The sequence below is a fragment of the Cydia strobilella genome, chromosome 11 (assembly GCF_947568885.1).
Source record: "Cydia strobilella chromosome 11, ilCydStro3.1, whole genome shotgun sequence".
In the NCBI taxonomy this organism is placed as follows: domain Eukaryota; kingdom Metazoa; phylum Arthropoda; class Insecta; order Lepidoptera; family Tortricidae; genus Cydia; species Cydia strobilella.
Genome location: NC_086051.1, coordinates 198,667 through 215,994, shown reverse-complemented (window position 1 = coordinate 215,994; position 17,328 = coordinate 198,667). Strand labels below are relative to the sequence as shown.

The 17,328-nt window shown below is 40.2% G+C and overlaps 2 protein-coding genes and 1 long non-coding RNA gene across 5 annotated transcripts in view; all 3 read left to right on the top strand.

Moving 5' to 3' along the window:
- LOC134745391 (protein N-terminal asparagine amidohydrolase) overlaps window positions 1–10,023 on the top strand; it is a 91,765-nt gene extending 81,742 nt beyond the window's left edge. For all 3 annotated transcript variants that reach the window (XM_063679429.1, XM_063679430.1, XM_063679428.1), the window contains 5 exons: window positions 153–335; window positions 2,440–2,609; window positions 3,916–3,975; window positions 4,470–4,631; window positions 5,236–10,023. In XM_063679429.1, coding sequence (XP_063535499.1) covers window positions 153–335; window positions 2,440–2,609; window positions 3,916–3,975; window positions 4,470–4,631; window positions 5,236–5,361 — 701 coding nt within the window. In that variant the 3' untranslated portion in view covers window positions 5,362–10,023. The remainder of the gene's footprint in view (window positions 1–152; window positions 336–2,439; window positions 2,610–3,915; window positions 3,976–4,469; window positions 4,632–5,235) is intronic.
- The window catches only part of LOC134745416 (uncharacterized), a 217,525-nt gene that overhangs the window by 80,525 nt on the left and 119,672 nt on the right, over window positions 1–17,328 (top strand). The window lies entirely within an intron of this gene.
- On the top strand, window positions 11,557–16,445 carry LOC134745308 (membrane protein BRI3-like). The gene is made up of 3 exons (XM_063679300.1): window positions 11,557–11,715; window positions 12,542–12,702; window positions 13,084–16,445. The coding sequence occupies exons 1-3, from the start codon at window positions 11,655–11,657 to the stop codon at window positions 13,246–13,248; spliced, it is 387 nt and encodes a 128-aa protein (XP_063535370.1). The 5' UTR covers window positions 11,557–11,654; the 3' UTR covers window positions 13,249–16,445.

Here is a 17,328-nt window from a genome sequence, read left to right as displayed (position 1 = left end):
TATTTTGTGCTTATAAACTGCGGTTAGACATATCCAATTTTACCTTCTAAAATTATAAATGGCAGTATGATGACAGTTTTCATCAGCAAAAATGACAATTCTTTTGTTGACTAGAGTACCTATACTGAAAATAGTTTTTTTTTTAAATCCAGGATCAGGAGCAGTCGCTCTAGCGCACCTCGACGGCTCCGGCACGGCAGAGGCCGCAGCGGCCATGGTGGCGAGGGTCCAACAATTAGCAGTGGGCTACCCTGAGGGCAGACTGGAGCTACAACTGGTTGGGGGCTTCACCGACCCTCATAGATACTCGGACGAGCTGTTCGCGAACATAATGTGTAAGTTGCTGGTGTCTAGAGATTAGGGATGTTGCAAATATTCGCATCTGCATCCGCAATCGCGGAACTTCCGCATAAGTTTCAACATCCGCATCCGCATAAAATCGATGCGGAGCCTAATGCGGATGCGGATGTGGAACAGGTAGGAACAGGAACGTCTTAGCGGCGGCGTAAGTGCTGGGTAATTTCGTCATTAGCCAATAGGAATCTCGTTTCGTTTTTCTGATTCGTCGATCGAGCACTTTAGCCTATGACGGACTACGACAAGAAGTAAAAAGTTTGGACTTTAGTATAGTAATGCGATTGTGGGGCACCTATATTCTTATTCAAATACTAAGTTTCGTTTTTTTTAAATAAAAATTACTAAAGTGTAATATTTGACGTTTTTTATGTGCCTAATCTCGACATCCGCATCCGCATCCGCTGATGTCAAAAAATCGGCATCCGCAACATCCCTGCTAGAGATGAGCTCTAGGCTCAATAGGTAATTGGCTACTTGACAGTTTTTTTGTAAATAAAATGTCAATCGATCTTGATTTTCCTGAGGATCAAATGTCTAAGGACTCATGGCATTACTTTACATTACATTACTTAGGTATTTACATTACATTATTTGGTATAGGTATAATTGTTATTAGGCTTAGGTATACTAACCCTCTTGAAACAGCTTTTTTACTAACAGAATGTATATGTCACGGTTACACGAAATAAATGATTTCAAATTCAAATTACAGCAACACAAAGGTTAGAAATGTGAGTTAAAGTCTGATGCTTGCACTCGATGATTGAAACGCCTGTAACTAAATGATATATAACATAGATCTTACGATCTTCCTATTTACTGGTTATTTAAGGGTTATCATTTGATATTTACCAGTCGCTTTTCGGTGAAGGAAAACATCGTGAGGAAACCGGACTAATCCCGACAAGGCCTAGTTTCCCCCCTGGGTTGGACGGTCAGATGGCAGTCGCTTTCGTAAAAACTATTGCCTACGCTAATTCTTGGGATTAGTTGCCAAGCGGACCCCAGGCTCCCATGGAGCCGTGGCAAAATGCCGGGACAACGCGAGGAAGATGATGAAGTAACATCGCAGTTAACATACATATTATAATACCTACTCGCCAGCACCCTTATAAGGCGCGTAAATCATTAGAACACTCCTAAAACGAACGAGCGCTGATTCTCAAAGCAGTTTATTAATTCATTAAAGTTAAGAATACCTTACATAGAAAACTACACTAAACTTGTTTGTCGATTACGTATGGCAACCATAAGTCTACTGTACCAATTATTTAAATGACTTTCACTATCGAAAAAGAAGCGGCTTTTATGGAGTTATGTGAAGACGAGTTTTGCTTAATCGTTCACTTAGTTATTTCATTAGAATGGGAAACTTTAGATACATTTATAAAACGGTGTAGAAGGTAATTTAGAATATCGTAGAATACTAATGACTGCTAAAAATTCAGCTCAATTTTTATACCTAAAAATACGTTAAGTCATAAAAAGAAATTAATCTATTACGGATACGTTAGCATAGATTAGGCGACTATCTGTAGGTATATTTTTTATCACGCTAGCCAAATTCCTCGTTTTTTAGGGTTCCGTACCCAAAGGGTAAAAACGGGACCCTATTACTAAAACTCTTCTGTCCGTCCGTCTGTCTGTCACCAGGCTGTATTTCATAAACCGTGATAGCTAGACAGTTGAAATTTTTACGGTATAAAAAATACTGAAAACAGTATAAAATAAATATTTAAGTGGGGCTCCCATACAACAAACGTGATTTTTTTGCCGTTTTTGCGTAACGGTAAGGAACCCTTCGCAAGTCCGATTCGCACTTGGCCGGTTTTTTTATGTGTTTAGTACCCAGGGTCGTAGCTAGAGGATATGGCGCCCGGGGCAGTCACCAAATTTGCGCCCCATGACGACTTATAAAAGTTTCCCTGCTGCTGCCTTTTGCCCATTTTGGCGCCCCCCCCTGGATGGCGCCCGGGGCACTTGCCCCCTCTGCCCCCCTAGTTACGCCACTGTTTGTACCTATTGTATGATATGTTTTGCAATAAATAGCCACAACGTCACAATCGACCAATCACATTCCAGTATCGTTCCACCGTCAGTCCGTGGAGATCGACCTCACGCTCGCGTGCTGCTGCGAGCTGAACACGGCGCTGGGCGGCGGCGGCGGCGGGGGCGCGCCCGCCCCGCTCGTGACCGGCGTCGGCGTGGACATCCGTCACGGAGACCTGTTCCCCGCCACCTTCCCCGACAAGGTGAGCTGCCCTGCCCATTGTCCAATTAGAACCTATTGTGCTCGAAGCTTTGTCAGAGGAGGTCGACCTTACTTGCAAGTTTGGTGATGTGAACTAGCGTTGAAAAAACCGGGAAAATTACGGGAAAATTTTAAAAACAGCTCGTTTTTTTCAAGTTTCTTTCGAAAAAAACAATGCAAATTTCAGTTACAATACTTCCGAAAAAAAGAATAAAGCTGAAAAAAACCAGAATCCAGAATGCCTTAAGATGTTCAGTAGCGACAGCAGCCCTTCACAAAATATTAATGTCCAAGCTCATCAGCAGGAGAACCAAGATTAGAGTTTACAAAACCGTGATAAGACCGATCTTGGTATATGGATGCGAAGCGTGGACGTTGACCTTGAAGGAGAAAAACAAGCTCTTGGTGGCAGAGAGGAAGATCTTTAGAAGGATCTTAGGCCCTACAAGGGTCTTGGAGAGTAAGGAAGAACTTGGAGGTGGAAGAACTGGTGGGCGAGCCCAACATCATCGGCGAGAGCAAGGCTGCTGGACGTGGAGAGGATGGGAGAGGATCGTGCGGCCAAGAGAGCTTATCTGGGGCGACTAACTGGGAGACGTCCGGTCGGAAGGCCTAGGTACCGGTGGATCGATGAGGTCCGGAAGGACCTATGTGACATCCAGGCGGCTGAATGGCGTCGGATCGCACAGGATAGGAACGAATGGCGAAACCTAGTATCGGAGGCCAAGATCCACTTCGGGTCGCTGAGCCAGCGAAGTAAGTAGTAAGTAAGTAGTGAAACAAACCAAGTTTTTTTCAAAACTGTATTTTTCAATGTACTTAGTTAAGAATTTAAACAGGTAGGTTAAGGTTGCACGTCTAATGTGTTTGTTTATGGCATTGACACTGTCATCACTCATCAGTGGCATTGTGTGTGACGTATTTAATTTTTCTGAATAGAACTGGAAAAAAACTGAAAAGAACGAAATTTTGTAAAATTCCCAAAAAGAACATTCGATTTTTTCCGGAATTTTCATCCCTAATGTGAACTCGACACCTTTGCTTACAAGGTGACTTGGTAGAGGCACAGTAACATACTTAACGAATCGAAAAATACAGACGTAGGGGGAATGATCTGGTGAAGCAAGATAGAGAACTTTAAAGATGAATAGTACACATGTTGAATAATCTCATGAGGCCTTCGTCTCTGTCTTAGAGGTCTAAGCTAATACGACTTTCCGAAGCGTCAATAGATTCAGATTTGGGAAACCTCTGGTTAATCGTTATTGTTTTTATTTTTAATTTAGTTGTGACCTGTGATTTTGCAGGGACCAGAGCAGCCGCTACGAGGAGCTAGGACTATCACCGGAGGGCCACATTCCGCTCAGGTACCTTTTTTAAATATAAACCGGGTATTTACTGTTTTGTGTTCTCTTCTGACTACTGGTCTTGTGGTTATCAACTTTTTAATAACACATTATTATTTATACCGTGTTTTTATTAACGTGCCACATCTTGAAACTTTGACGAACCAAGAAGTTTTGACGTCCAGCTATTAGGCTCGATTTAGTGCCAGTCGCACCATCCGCACCTGACAGACTGATCAACGTCACCCGGCGCGCCGCGGCGGTTTACTATGAAACTTTCCATACAATAAAAATTTAGCGAACTCTTTAACGATGACAAACAGTTTGGTGCAACCGACCTTTAGTCCATTTATGAAGGACCAGTGACAACGTAATATTATGATGAAGTTGAAACTCAACCTCATTGATTAGACTAAGTAAGTAGGAAAAGCTAGTATCACAAATTCAACTTATTAATTAGTTTTAGCAATAGTAGAGTTATTTTATTATTATTAACTTTACGTTATCTTCTCTAGGTGTTGGACATATACGACAACGCAGTGGGCATGCTCCGCATCGGGCCTTTCAACTACGACCCACTCCGCGGGGTGGACTTATGGTTAGAGCAGTCAGACGACTTCATTCTGCAACACTTGAGCACTACTCCGGCTGTGGAGCCTCCACATTTCGTACATCACGTGAGTTTATTAAAATTTATTTAACTTTTTACGTAAATTTAACTGCTCCTCGACCAATCAGGAGAGTTCAAACTTCAGCATCTTAAGATCTGTGCAGGAATGGAGAATTCGTACCTAAAATAATAGACCGCGGGCCAGGAACAGATTTCCATGACCAATCGACTCCCGGGCGAAAACTCGTATAGTGGTTAACGGCTATGTATGATGAACCCTCGTGAACGTCAGCTGCAGCAAATAAAATAAAATAAAGTCTATAAAAAATTTTTTGTTATCGCCTCCTGCTTGATACTTTGTCAGATGATAGTTTAGATGCTATTGTTAATAAAACAAATCGTCAGCCGGTTGTATCGCGGTGGAAAGACCGTGTTACGCGTGTCTGTGGCTGCCATTCCTCAACCCACCAACGGAGCGGCAGCTGACGTTCACGAGGGTTCATCATACATAGCCGTTAACCGCTATAAGAGTTTTCGCCGGGGAGGCGATGACTGACGAAATTTGCGCCTGGCTCGCGGTCTATAAGCGTTGACATAACAAGAAATTTTGTCATATCAGCACCACCTTTAAATATTGTCATATCAAACCGGTGTTTATTTTTCCATTCCAGATCCGTGCCACGCTGAAGTTCATCCAGCAGCACCCGTTCCCTGCCGTCACCGTGTTCGCCGACAACCGCCCGCACTACTACCGGCGCGACGAGCAGAGCGGCTGCTGGGCTCCAGTGCGGTTCTAACCGGCTTATATCCGGGCTCGCTCGCCGACAACCGCCCGCACTACTACCGGCGCGACGAGCAGAGCGGCTGCTGGGTTCCAGTGCGGTTCTAACCGGCTTATATCCGGGCTCGCTCGCCGACAACCGCCCGCACTACTACCGGCGCGACGAGCAGAGCGGCTGCTGGGTTCCAGTGCGGTTCTAACCGGCTTATATCCGGGCTCGCTCGCCGACAACCGCCCGCACTACTACCGGCGCGACGAGCAAAACGGCTGCTGGGCTCCAGTGCGGTTCTAACCGGCTTATATCCGGGCTCGCTCGCCGACAACCGCCCGCACTACTACCGGCGCGACGAGCAGAGCGGCTGCTGGGTTCCAGTGCGGTTCTAACCGGCTTATATCCGGGCTCGCTCGCCGACAACCGCCCGCACTACTACCGGCGCGACGAGCAGAGCGGCTGCTGGGTTCCAGTGCGGTTCTAACCGGCTTATATCCGGGCTCGCTCGCCGACAACCGCCCGCACTACTACCGGCGCGACGAGCAGAGCGGCTGCTGGGTTCCAGTGCGGTTCTAACCGGCTTATATCCGGGCTCGCTCGCCGACAACCGCCCGCACTACTACCGGCGCGACGAGCAGAGCGGCTGCTGGGCTCCAGTGCGGTTCTAACCGGCTTATATCCGGGCTCGCTCGCCGACAACCGCCCGCCCTACTACCGGCGCGACGAGCAGAGCGGCTGCTGGGCTCCAGTGCGGTTCTAACCGGCTTATATCCGGGCTCGCTCGCCGACAACCGCCCGCCCTACTACCGGCGCGACGAGCAGAGCGGCTGCTGGGCTCCAGTGCGGTTCTAACCGGCTTATATCCGGGCTCGCTCGCCGACAACCGCCCGCCCTACTACCGGCGCGACGAGCAGAGCGGCTGCTGGGCTCCAGTGCGGTTCTAACCGGCTTATATCCGGGCTCGCTCGCCGACAACCGCCCGCACTACTACCGGCGCGACGAGCAGAGCGGCTGCTGGGCTCCAGTGCGGTTCTAACCGGCTTATATCCGGGTTCCTACCGCCGTGATGGACAGAGCGGTTGCTAGCTCCGATGCGGTTCTAAGGAGCGGTGATGCTCCCAAACATTCGGCCACCCTACTACCGGCGTGAGGAATAGAATGGTTGCTGGGCTCCGGAACGGTTTAAACCGGACTATACCCGGTTCTCAAGGGTTCGGTTTTCGTGGATTACGCTATATTGCCGTGATATACGGAGCGGCTATTAGGCCTAGGTTCTATTAGAACCGATAATGTCTCGGTAGGCTATATTGTAATATTTAGCCGGTTCTCACCAGTATACGGCTTTTAAAAAATGTAATATTCTCTAGACCTTGGAAAAAACGTACAGCCTCTAACATTTGCCAGAATGACAGAATGTTATATTATGTTATGTTTCAGTACACTGAATCAAACAGTTCAAATGTGGCCGGCAAAAAATACACAATACAAAGCATAGTAATAAAATAAATCGCACAATTTGTTTGTAAATGTTCATATTGATCGGTTATTTTGTTTGTGAAGAAAGCAACTTTTTATTTTATGATCTACCTGGTGGCACTTTCTAATTCCCTACAGAAAAGAATTCTTCTACATTGAGGGTTCCAATCAGTGGCGTAACTAGGAGGGGGGGGGGGGCAAGTGCCCCGGGCGCCATCCAAGGGGGGCGCCAAAATGGGCAAAAGGCAGCAGCAGGGAAACATTTGTCAGTCTTCAGGGGGCGCAAATTTGGTGACTGCCCCGGGCGCCATATCCTCTAACTACGCCCCTGGTTCCAATCCAAAAAAAAAAAAAATGGTTTAAAGATTTTTCAGTTAAAATAGTTCCTTCCAACCAACAAACCAACATTATAACATAATTTGCTATTTTTATAAAACAAAACATACAAATTATAAACTACTTAAAATAATAATGCAATATTTAGTCGATATCCGAAGAAACTAGTTATTACTAAAATATGTGGCATTATATTACGTAGACGTTGCGATTATTTATTGTGTACCTATACTCTGTTTTTAAATTCTAAAAATAAAAACAAAAAGGAGAGTTTGATTAGCAAATTCACCACCCACTCATCATGTTTGCCCTCGTATTTTTACTAAAATAACAAATCGGTCCGACAAATTAAAACCCACAGATGGGTCTTAGAACGAAACAAACTATGGTTCATGATTCTTTGGATGTGGCATATCTAAAAGACACCATCTGCGATAAGCTTTGCGAATTTATCCTAATTGCGGTAATGGAACCGTCATATTCGTATCTGGTATAAAAAACAGAGTATTTTTTATGTTGAGCATAGAAATATTTCTATACGTGACCCATTGGATGGTTAATCTTAACCATCTAATGGGTCACGTATGTTATGACTTCTATATATTTCGTATCACACACACATCACAGCCGCGAGTGACATTTGATAATTCATTCAATTGCTTGGCAGTAAACTCCAAATTTAAACGAATGTTCCGATGTCACTTACCGCTGTTATGCTTTTTTGAACAGAACTATTTAAGTAGAAATCACAAACAAATGAGCAAAATAAATAATTTATGATTTAAAACATGACCGCATGCGTCTAATAATAATTGAGAAGTTTTATATTACTTATGATTCTTATGAATTATTGTGTTGACATTTGTGCTGAATATTGCACATTATTAAATATTTTAATGTGATAAATAAACTATTAGTACCTATGTAATTATTATTATTGAGTGACGCGTTCATATGACAGAATAGACATTATGTAATGGTGGTTAGTTATTTATTGTACGGGCAAGTGACAACCAATATGAAACCCCTATTAGGAATCTCATATGATTGTCATTATGTTCATTGACCTATTTGTTTTTAAACTTAGTTTAAATAAGAACAATATGTTACAATTTCACAATTTACTGTATGGTTTCAAATGTTAACAATATACACGGTGGCTAAAACATAAGTGCATTTCCGTGGCTAGGGAGGTTTTGGGATTATACTGAGCAACTTTTACTATGGGACCAACCACGAAAGCGGGTAAAAAAATTGGCTGTTTCATACATTTTGGCTGGTCCATTTTCTATGGGAGGGTATTTTTTTTTTCGCGATTTCGTGGTTGGTCCCATAGTAAAAGTTGCTCAGTATAATCCCAAAACCTTCCTGGCAATGGCAATGCACTAATTTTTTAGCCAACCTTTATATGTGGCTTTCCATCAGAGAAGAGTCCTTATGCTTCGTGTGCCATAAGGACCTTTTCATCTGAAATTCTAACAGAACTCCTGCTAGAAACGACCCTTCTCTGATGGAAAGCCACACATGTTCGGTTGATGTTATAATAACCAATTATTACATTTTGTCTGAAAACCGTATCGTTTGGTATAAGGAATGTTGTTCTAAAGATGCGGTTATAAATTTAATAATATGTGTTTTGTGGTGTATGTCCATTTGTCCCCGCCGGGCCCAGATAGGAAAAGATGTAAAATGTATTCGTATGAATCATTCCCATCTGTCCCCGCCTTTTGTATGGCGGCGGTCACGTGGGGCGGGGACCAATGGAAATACACCGTTTTTGTCTGTAAATAATGACATTAATTTTATACACTATTTTTGTTAAGTTAACTATTATTTTGTATATTTTGGCTTACCATGACTGCAGGCTTCTTTTGATTAGTTAAATACGACTGGGATTAGTATTCGGGTTGGCACCATTCGCAATATATAAATTTGCGCACATTTGTGTATGGTCGGACCCCATTTTATAAAGTTACAAGACAGCTGTCACCTCCATACAATGTATAACTAAAACGCAAACATGTATTGAGATGACAGAGCTGTCACCGTACCCAAACTAAGAGAAAAATACTATATAATAAGGGCCCGATTTACGAGTCCGTCTAAGCTAACTCTGCACCGACTTTGACAGACAGGCGACGACAAAGATATATTTGCATTTTTCGCTTTAAAAGGAGTAAGGTGTAAATGTGTACACATCACACACACAACAACACACACACACAACAACACACACACACAAGAACACACACACAAGAACACACACACACACACACACACACACACACACAGCAAAGTCCTGTGTAAAGTTAAAGCCTGACCAGGAATATATGATCACGCGCCATGTTGCGGAATTTGACTGGAACTATTTTTTTCATACTATACTGAACTGTCACCCTATACATGAGAATAACAGCGCCCTCTTGACAATGATCATATATTACTGGTCAGGCTTTAACTTGATCCGACTTCAGCTGACAGTGTTTTTGTCAAAAAAATTCGTAACACTGTTGTATTTTTAAGTAGTTGCCAGTAGTAGTAGTAATAATTATTGTTTATTCGGGTATGACTTCCCTATTCTACAGTAAAGACGCTAATCATGAACAATAACGGACACTGACTCGCTTGTTGCTGTCTCTATCGCACGCGCATTATTATATAGCTGTCCCGCTTGCGCAGTGGCATTGACCGCCGCCATCATCATCGCTTTGACAGAACAGAATGACATGTTGACATATGGAAAATTAGCCCCAGACAAACTTGAAAGATGAATCTTGTAAATAATAATAGTGAACAACTAGTTGTAAGTTAGTTAATGTCGTTGATAGTTATTGTTTTGTGAATTATAATGAATATATTGAAAGTTCAAAAGTTTGCCGTCTTTTATTTTTGTAAAGATTTCACATATTTCCCTTCTTTGATTTCTATAAACACTATACACGATATAATGTTACCTGGCTAGTAGGTACCAATAGATTTGGAGTAGCGCGACTCACGATTTTTTTTAATTCCATGAAAAATCTCGAAAGTGCGATTCTTGACTTTTACAATGTACATACTGTAAGTACCTATAAATAAATACCATCTTACACTTAATATCAAACTTGGCTTTAACTATAATTTCTTGCAACCGAAGGATTAAATTACCTAACCCCCGCGTTAACTTTTTTAGGGGTTCCAACTGGACTGTTAATAATAAATTGCTCTCATATTAGAACTTGAAAACCTGATCTCAATTACCTACACGGTTTGACGACCCTTCCTCTGATCCAAAAATATAGTGCGACAAAATAGTAGAAAATAAATAAAATGGAACTAAAAAAAGTTCCCTACCATTTCCATACTAAGTAAATTATTGCCATGTTTAAGCATTTTACGCATGAATCTAGTACAAAACTGGATAAGGCACAAAGAGGTACAATAATATAGAAAGGAAATGGCCCCTCTCCCATTTGACCGAACGAGATGCTCTTATGCAATTTTCAGTAGGAGTAGCAGAGAGAGCGCTATTATTGTTTGTGTTTGTCATAGTCTCACTTTTCCTTTCTGCCATGGAGACTATATAAAGGAGCCAAATCTCTATGTATGGAAAGTGTCCATCAAAAAACAGTAATTAGGCGGCGCCACCATACACCAAAATACTACCAAAAACAACCTACGTAATTTGGTTGGGTTATTTGTTGCCTTATATGGTTCATGTTATACTCATGTCCCAGAGCCTAACTAGCGCTACCGGAGAGATTAGGAACTATTATTTAAAGCTGAAAGCGGTCACTTGCAACAATTCTGCCATAAGAGATTGGCATCCTTTCTATACCATCCATACTTTCTGACTACTTCTAAAAAGTCCTATGTGACGTAGACGTTTTTTGTTGCCCACCGTTTTTTTTTTGGTGGGTAACAATGAACCCGACCAAATTACGTAGGTTGTTTTTGGTATGTTGTCAGGAATGTAAAACGTGTTTTTAATTTTGTCGCATTGCGTATGTTCTGTCCCTCAGGGGTGCACGCGTATAGCACATCTATGTAATGCTAGGCAAAGAATATATAGTTGGTCAAGCAAATCTTGTCAGTAGAAAAAGGCGGCAAATTTAAAAATTTGAATTTACTGACAAGATTTGCTTGACCAAGTATAAATGCTAGCTCTATGATTAGGCATGAGTGGTGGGGGGAACTGTCAGAACGGGATAGCCTTATGTATCTTTCAGTAAAAGTAGCAGAGAAAGCGTTATTATTGTTTGTCCTTGACCGATAATTTTATGACACCAGCACCCAAAAGAAAAGGATGAGTATAGTTTTTTGGACCAACTATAATAGTCCCAACCGATTTTTGAACTGGCAACACAACTGATAACTTTTTTTGTTGTTTGACGGCTACTTGACAATGACAGCTGATTGTCTTGCGAGTTGCGTTGCGAGCGAGTCTTGTTTCTTGTAGAGTTCTACAAAGAAAGTTATTGCAAAACTTTACCTGCAAGTGTTTTAGTTTCTAAGCAGAAGGAATAATGGAAAAGCCGACAGTTACTGTGACTGACCAACCTCCACCGTACTCTGCTACGGTGCCAGGTAAGCGTAGTTTATGAAGCCCTATAATTTTTCGATTAGTGATTCATATGAGATAAGCGTTTATGTATCTCCAAACTGCGCAATGATTGGGAAATTGGGTTTATTTATGCGTAGCCTAAATTATTTTGACCTCTGATGCCTCTATATAGTATAATTCTTAGCAAAGACGTTAAATATCAGCTTGCAATGAGATTGTCGGAAATGTTTGTGGGTATAAGTACACAATTAGTTTATCGATGTATTTGTCATCGTGTAGGGAGCTCTTATCAAAACCGGTGTCAATTAACAAATTAACATAGAACAATAATAATTGTGGTTTTATTTCCTTAGTAAATGAGGAAACTTAATATCGGAACATTGGCACGGAAAAATTGATAATATTTTAACGAAATTATCTTAATGTTATTCAATTCAATATGTATTTATTTTAGACAATATACAGCGCATAGTTACAATAAGACCTACTTATCTATGTTAGTTTATCCTAATCTTATTAATAACTTATTTATAACTTTGGTACTTTGGTGCATGTAATGACAATGACACCCAATGTTGTTTAAAAGGGTTATCCAATCTGTGTCCTATTGCCTAGTGGTTGATGTTTAACAGTTAAGGTGAATTCTCATTATCCCATTTACCAAATCATTACTTAGGAATAGACACAGATGTCTCGGTCAGATCTCTCTGGCGGGCAAGTCTGACGATGATGGGAATAAAACATGATGTATGTGGGCATCTCTAAGATTAATGAGACGGACACATTTGCTATATCCCTGTAACTTTTATAATCTCGTACAAACCCGAATACCTTTGCTTACTACTTCAGGTGCCCCGCCTGTGTCGTACCCGCAGCCGCAACCGGCCGGCGCGCCGTACGCGCCTCCCCCCCCTCCCCCACCCCCCGGCTTCACGCCGTACGGGCCCGCGCCGCCGAACACCGCCTACTTGCCCAACTACGGCGCCACCACTGTCATCATCCCGCCACAGGTACTTCGCTTTTATAAATTCCTTCTTAATCTGGACGCCTTACTGCTAGAGTCTAGCAGCTAGACCATCCATGCGCTCAGACAGGAGCTACGATTTGAGAAGCCTGGGCGTTAAGGTGCCGAGTTTCCTTGCAGGACAAAATATTATCATTTGAAAAGCGTGTTTTTCATTTCTGTGCGGTAATGCACTAAAGTTATGATGAAAATAACGGTCACTCTAGGCGTCATAAGTCGTCATTTGACAATACATAAAACATGGCGCCTTGCATTACCATTTTCTTCAGTTGTCAGACTCAGGGACAAGATTTTCTCATCTTTACACATCTACCTAATACAATCAATCCTAAAACATGTTTTCAATTAGTAATGTTGTATTTTCCAGATAATCGCCGTGAACGCATGCCCGGCTTGCCGCGTGGGCATCCTGGAGGACGACTTCACGTGCCTCGGCATCCTGTGCGCCATCTTCTTCTTCCCCCTCGGGATATTGTGCTGTCTCGCTCTCAAGAACCGACGGTGCTCGAACTGCGGGGCTATGTTCGGGTAATTCCGTAGTAGCCACGATGACAATCGTTTATTGACTGGGTTGCGAACAAAAAGTCGTGTGATCATTTCCATGCATTATTGATATTGAAGCGATCGGCGTATTGTACATACGATTGTCACTAGGCTCCCTGGTTTGAGAACTAGATATTGCTCGCCATAGATGGCGCTGTGGGCTCTCCATAGATGTTCTGTAGTCTGTGGTATATATTTATTTTTAATATTCGCAAATAAAATTCTACAAATTGCAACTACGACAAAATATATACTCAAGATAAAAAAACCTGGGATTATTTTTAAAGAAGAATTTTATTAAATTTATAAAGTCGAATTTGAATTCACACCTATCACTTGGACCCAATTACACTGCAATGCAGCGCCATCTCTGTTGAGCTTTGCGCGTTTAACCTTATTGGAATCGTTTGTGACTTACGAAAAGAGAAACTTTCAGAAACAACGCGATTTATTGTTTTTTTTTAATACGAATTAAGTGCCATAGTTAATCAAAAAGGGTACTAAAGGGTACTTATTGTCGGTTGGGTTGGCAATAAGGCGCTATTTCCATATAGCTTCAATTTGAAATCAACCTTATTGACAACCGACAATGTGGCACCTTTTGATTGACAACGTCACAACACAAATGCGTATTGAAAGAGTTAAAAGCGATTGATCGATCATGGGTGATGTAAAAATAAGTAATTAGTCCTGAAATGTATATCACCACACATGATCCGTCCAGTGTCTCTGGTTAAAATGTTATTTACAATATTTTTGTTGAACTAACTGTTAGTTTCTAACTAAATTGATTTGACATTTTAATATTTTTTAAATGAGTTTTTTTTTGCATAAAAAGGACATAATGTAACCTAGAAATGTTGCATTCCACTTAAGTAAATATACTTAAACAGTTTTCCAAATTAAATATCTTGACATTTGAAATATATTATGCAATCGAAAATACATAAAGATTTCAGTTAAGAAATTGGCATTTTGAAATTAAAATTGAAATTCTTTATTTCAGGCCTGTCGGCCCATATTTTCAACTGAAACTAAGACTTTCAACTGAATTTACAGTATGCTGTAAAAACAAAAATGAAAAACTAAACATATAACACACAAGTAGGTAAATACTACGAACCACTTGCATAGAACAAAAAAAAACGTACAACTGTCATAAAGTCTGTGACTTGAAACAGCTATTTAATTATTATTATTTCGTATGGCTTTTATTCCTGATTTTAATTTACAATTTATATAGGTAGTTACACAGAACGAAAATATTTACAATTTAATATCTAAATTGAGTAGCCAATCCCTTGCTTCCGGTGTAAGTGCTAACAAGTCCTGCGTGCTTCCGGCAAAACGCCTTCTAGGACATTCTCCTATGATGTGAGGGATTGTTTGCTATTTAATCATGAAATACTAAGCAATTGATATTGTGATACCGATGGTTTGGGGAAATTGAAGTAAAAATTGAAGCGAAATTTAGACAAAGCTAAATTTAGCTGTGTTACTTCATCCTAACCTGTTTAATATACAGGGTGACATTAAATTGGTGATACAAAATCAATGTTTTACATACATCTTCCCTAAACTAAGCCCCTCAATTAAGTCTGATGCTTTAAAATAATCAAAAGTAATTTGTTTAAATTTTTCATTTTATCCCGTTTTTTAGGCTTCACATGGTTATCCTAACATAATGATAAACAAAGAAAAGGTTAAATGATTTCAAATGAACATTTTCCTCTTTGGTTATCAATCACCTGCCACAGTTTATGATGTAAACGTGTTTTGATTAGTACTTGTCACTTGTCAAAGAAAATAAGATTTTATGCAAGATTTCGGTTTTACAATAAAATTTAAGATAAAATTATTCTCGAGAAACGTGTTGACGATTTTGCTACAAGAAGTGCCGAGCAAAATTTGGAGAATCCTCATTTCCGGCAAGATGGTGCACCAGCGCAGTTTGCTCTAAGTGTGCGAAATCATTTGGAGCAAGAGTTCCCTGACAGATGGATTGGACGAAACGGCCCAGTCGCAAAGCCGTCTCGAAGTCCCAATCTTCGCATGGCCGACTCGACATCCTTTGCGGGGCGAAATTAAAAGGAGTGTTCGGGACTTTCATTATTTGTTTTATTAGAAAATTAGCGATAATTAAATACAGCTAATTTTAACAACGGAGTTACTGTAGTATACTATTGGGCATTAACTGAGCCACAATCAAGTGTTTTGTATCACCAATTTAATGTCACCTGTATAAATATTTTAAAGTATTTTGTCGAGTTGTAAGTAATTGAACTATTCTACTGTCGATTATTTAGATTTTAAGAGTTTGAGCAATATTTTAAAATTGGTTTGCTACTATCTAAATGTCCTGAATAATTATTGTTTTATACATTCAAAAGTATATTTGATTCTAAGGTCTGTTTTTTTATTCCGTAAACTAAAATGACGTTTCATGTGTATGAGATGACATTTCTTAGTAACAGTGTAGTACCACATGAAATGTCATTTTAGTCTGCGGAATAAAAAAACAGAATATAGTTTTATCAGAATTTGATTTTCAAATTAGAAAAAAAAAACATAAAATTGTATAAGAATTAAATGGCCAGTATCACCTATAAACATTTTGCCATTTTATAGAGACAGGGAAATAGTGAGAACTGGTAATGTCCATATAAAGTAATATGCCATAGTAAAAACAGTTTGACCGCTACAAAATTGGCAAAAAATTAAAAACAAACAATAATATCAGACTGTACCTCACTTTGTATATAGGGATTGCGCGCAGTTCTGTGTCTGCTTTGCATTAAAATAGAGTTATACGAGTAGTTTATGGTTTTAAGGAGTTTGTTAGGATTTGTGAAGTTTTGTATTATATTGTACTTTGCCATAACGACGTGTGCCTTCTACAATATCCACCAAATTGTATTGCCATTCTTTATATTTCTGTCTGTTACCTTATACCATTACTATACAATTACCATAAAATATAATGATTTATTCCTTTTCTTACGTGTCTGTTTTTATCGTTTTTATTTTAGAAGTAGTACCTATACGAAAGTCCTATAGGTAGTAGGTAGGGAAATAAGTAAGTAAGCACTAGTTTAAGTATGTACTGGTATCTATTATACGAAACATGTAGTATAAGACTATTGAATTTGTAAAGATTTATACAATTAAAGTTGAAATTCAATATTATTCTACTTGTTTTATTGGTTAGCAGTATAATAGTAGTGTTTCTACTCCAGTACTCTTATTTGTAGATTAAATGACTGCCAGTGACATCGAAATCAACTTAATTAGAAGTGGCACAGGACCCTGACAGTAGTGTTTTTGGGGATATTCATACAATAATATGCAACTGTTGTTTTTTCGCATCCGGCAATGATACTTGAAGCGGCATCCGACCTTTACAAATCTGATCATGATTTGAAATTACGCGCAGTGGCATCTCGTTCTCACCAACACTTACGAGGGAGATGCACTGCAATGCAATTAGTATTAAATCAATATCAATTCAAGATCAGATTGTAGAAGCTCGAACGCTGCTCCTGCTGCTACACCGCTTACCAAGGTAAGTGGAAATCCGTCAGAACTTTGTAGCGCAATTTCAGGGAAGTTCTCGAATGTTAAATTAGTGTTTTAGGTACTTACTTGGAGGCCAGATTCTAAAATTAACAATCGAATTTGTTTTGTTATTGCTATGATGCGACATTGACAAGACTTGTAAGGATTTAATGATCGCTAAACATGCGGCAAAAGATATATTTTGAAATTGATAGCTCGTTAGGCCTCTGTCATTATCATTAGCCTTTGTCTTATCTGTACTGAACGTGTATTGAGTAATGTGAGACGTATATTTTTCTCCATGTGAACAAATCCTATTAAGAATTGACAGATTACAGCAATCAATCGTAATTTGTTCTAGCCGGTCATCATTTCTATCGGAAACTATTTTTATTCGTATTCCTCAGCAGCAACGAGACATCGCCTTGTCCTGTTTAGATTTTTCCATTGTTAATATATATTTAATAATAAAATAAACAGAGACCGACTACGCTAAGTGTTCATGCTATGTACT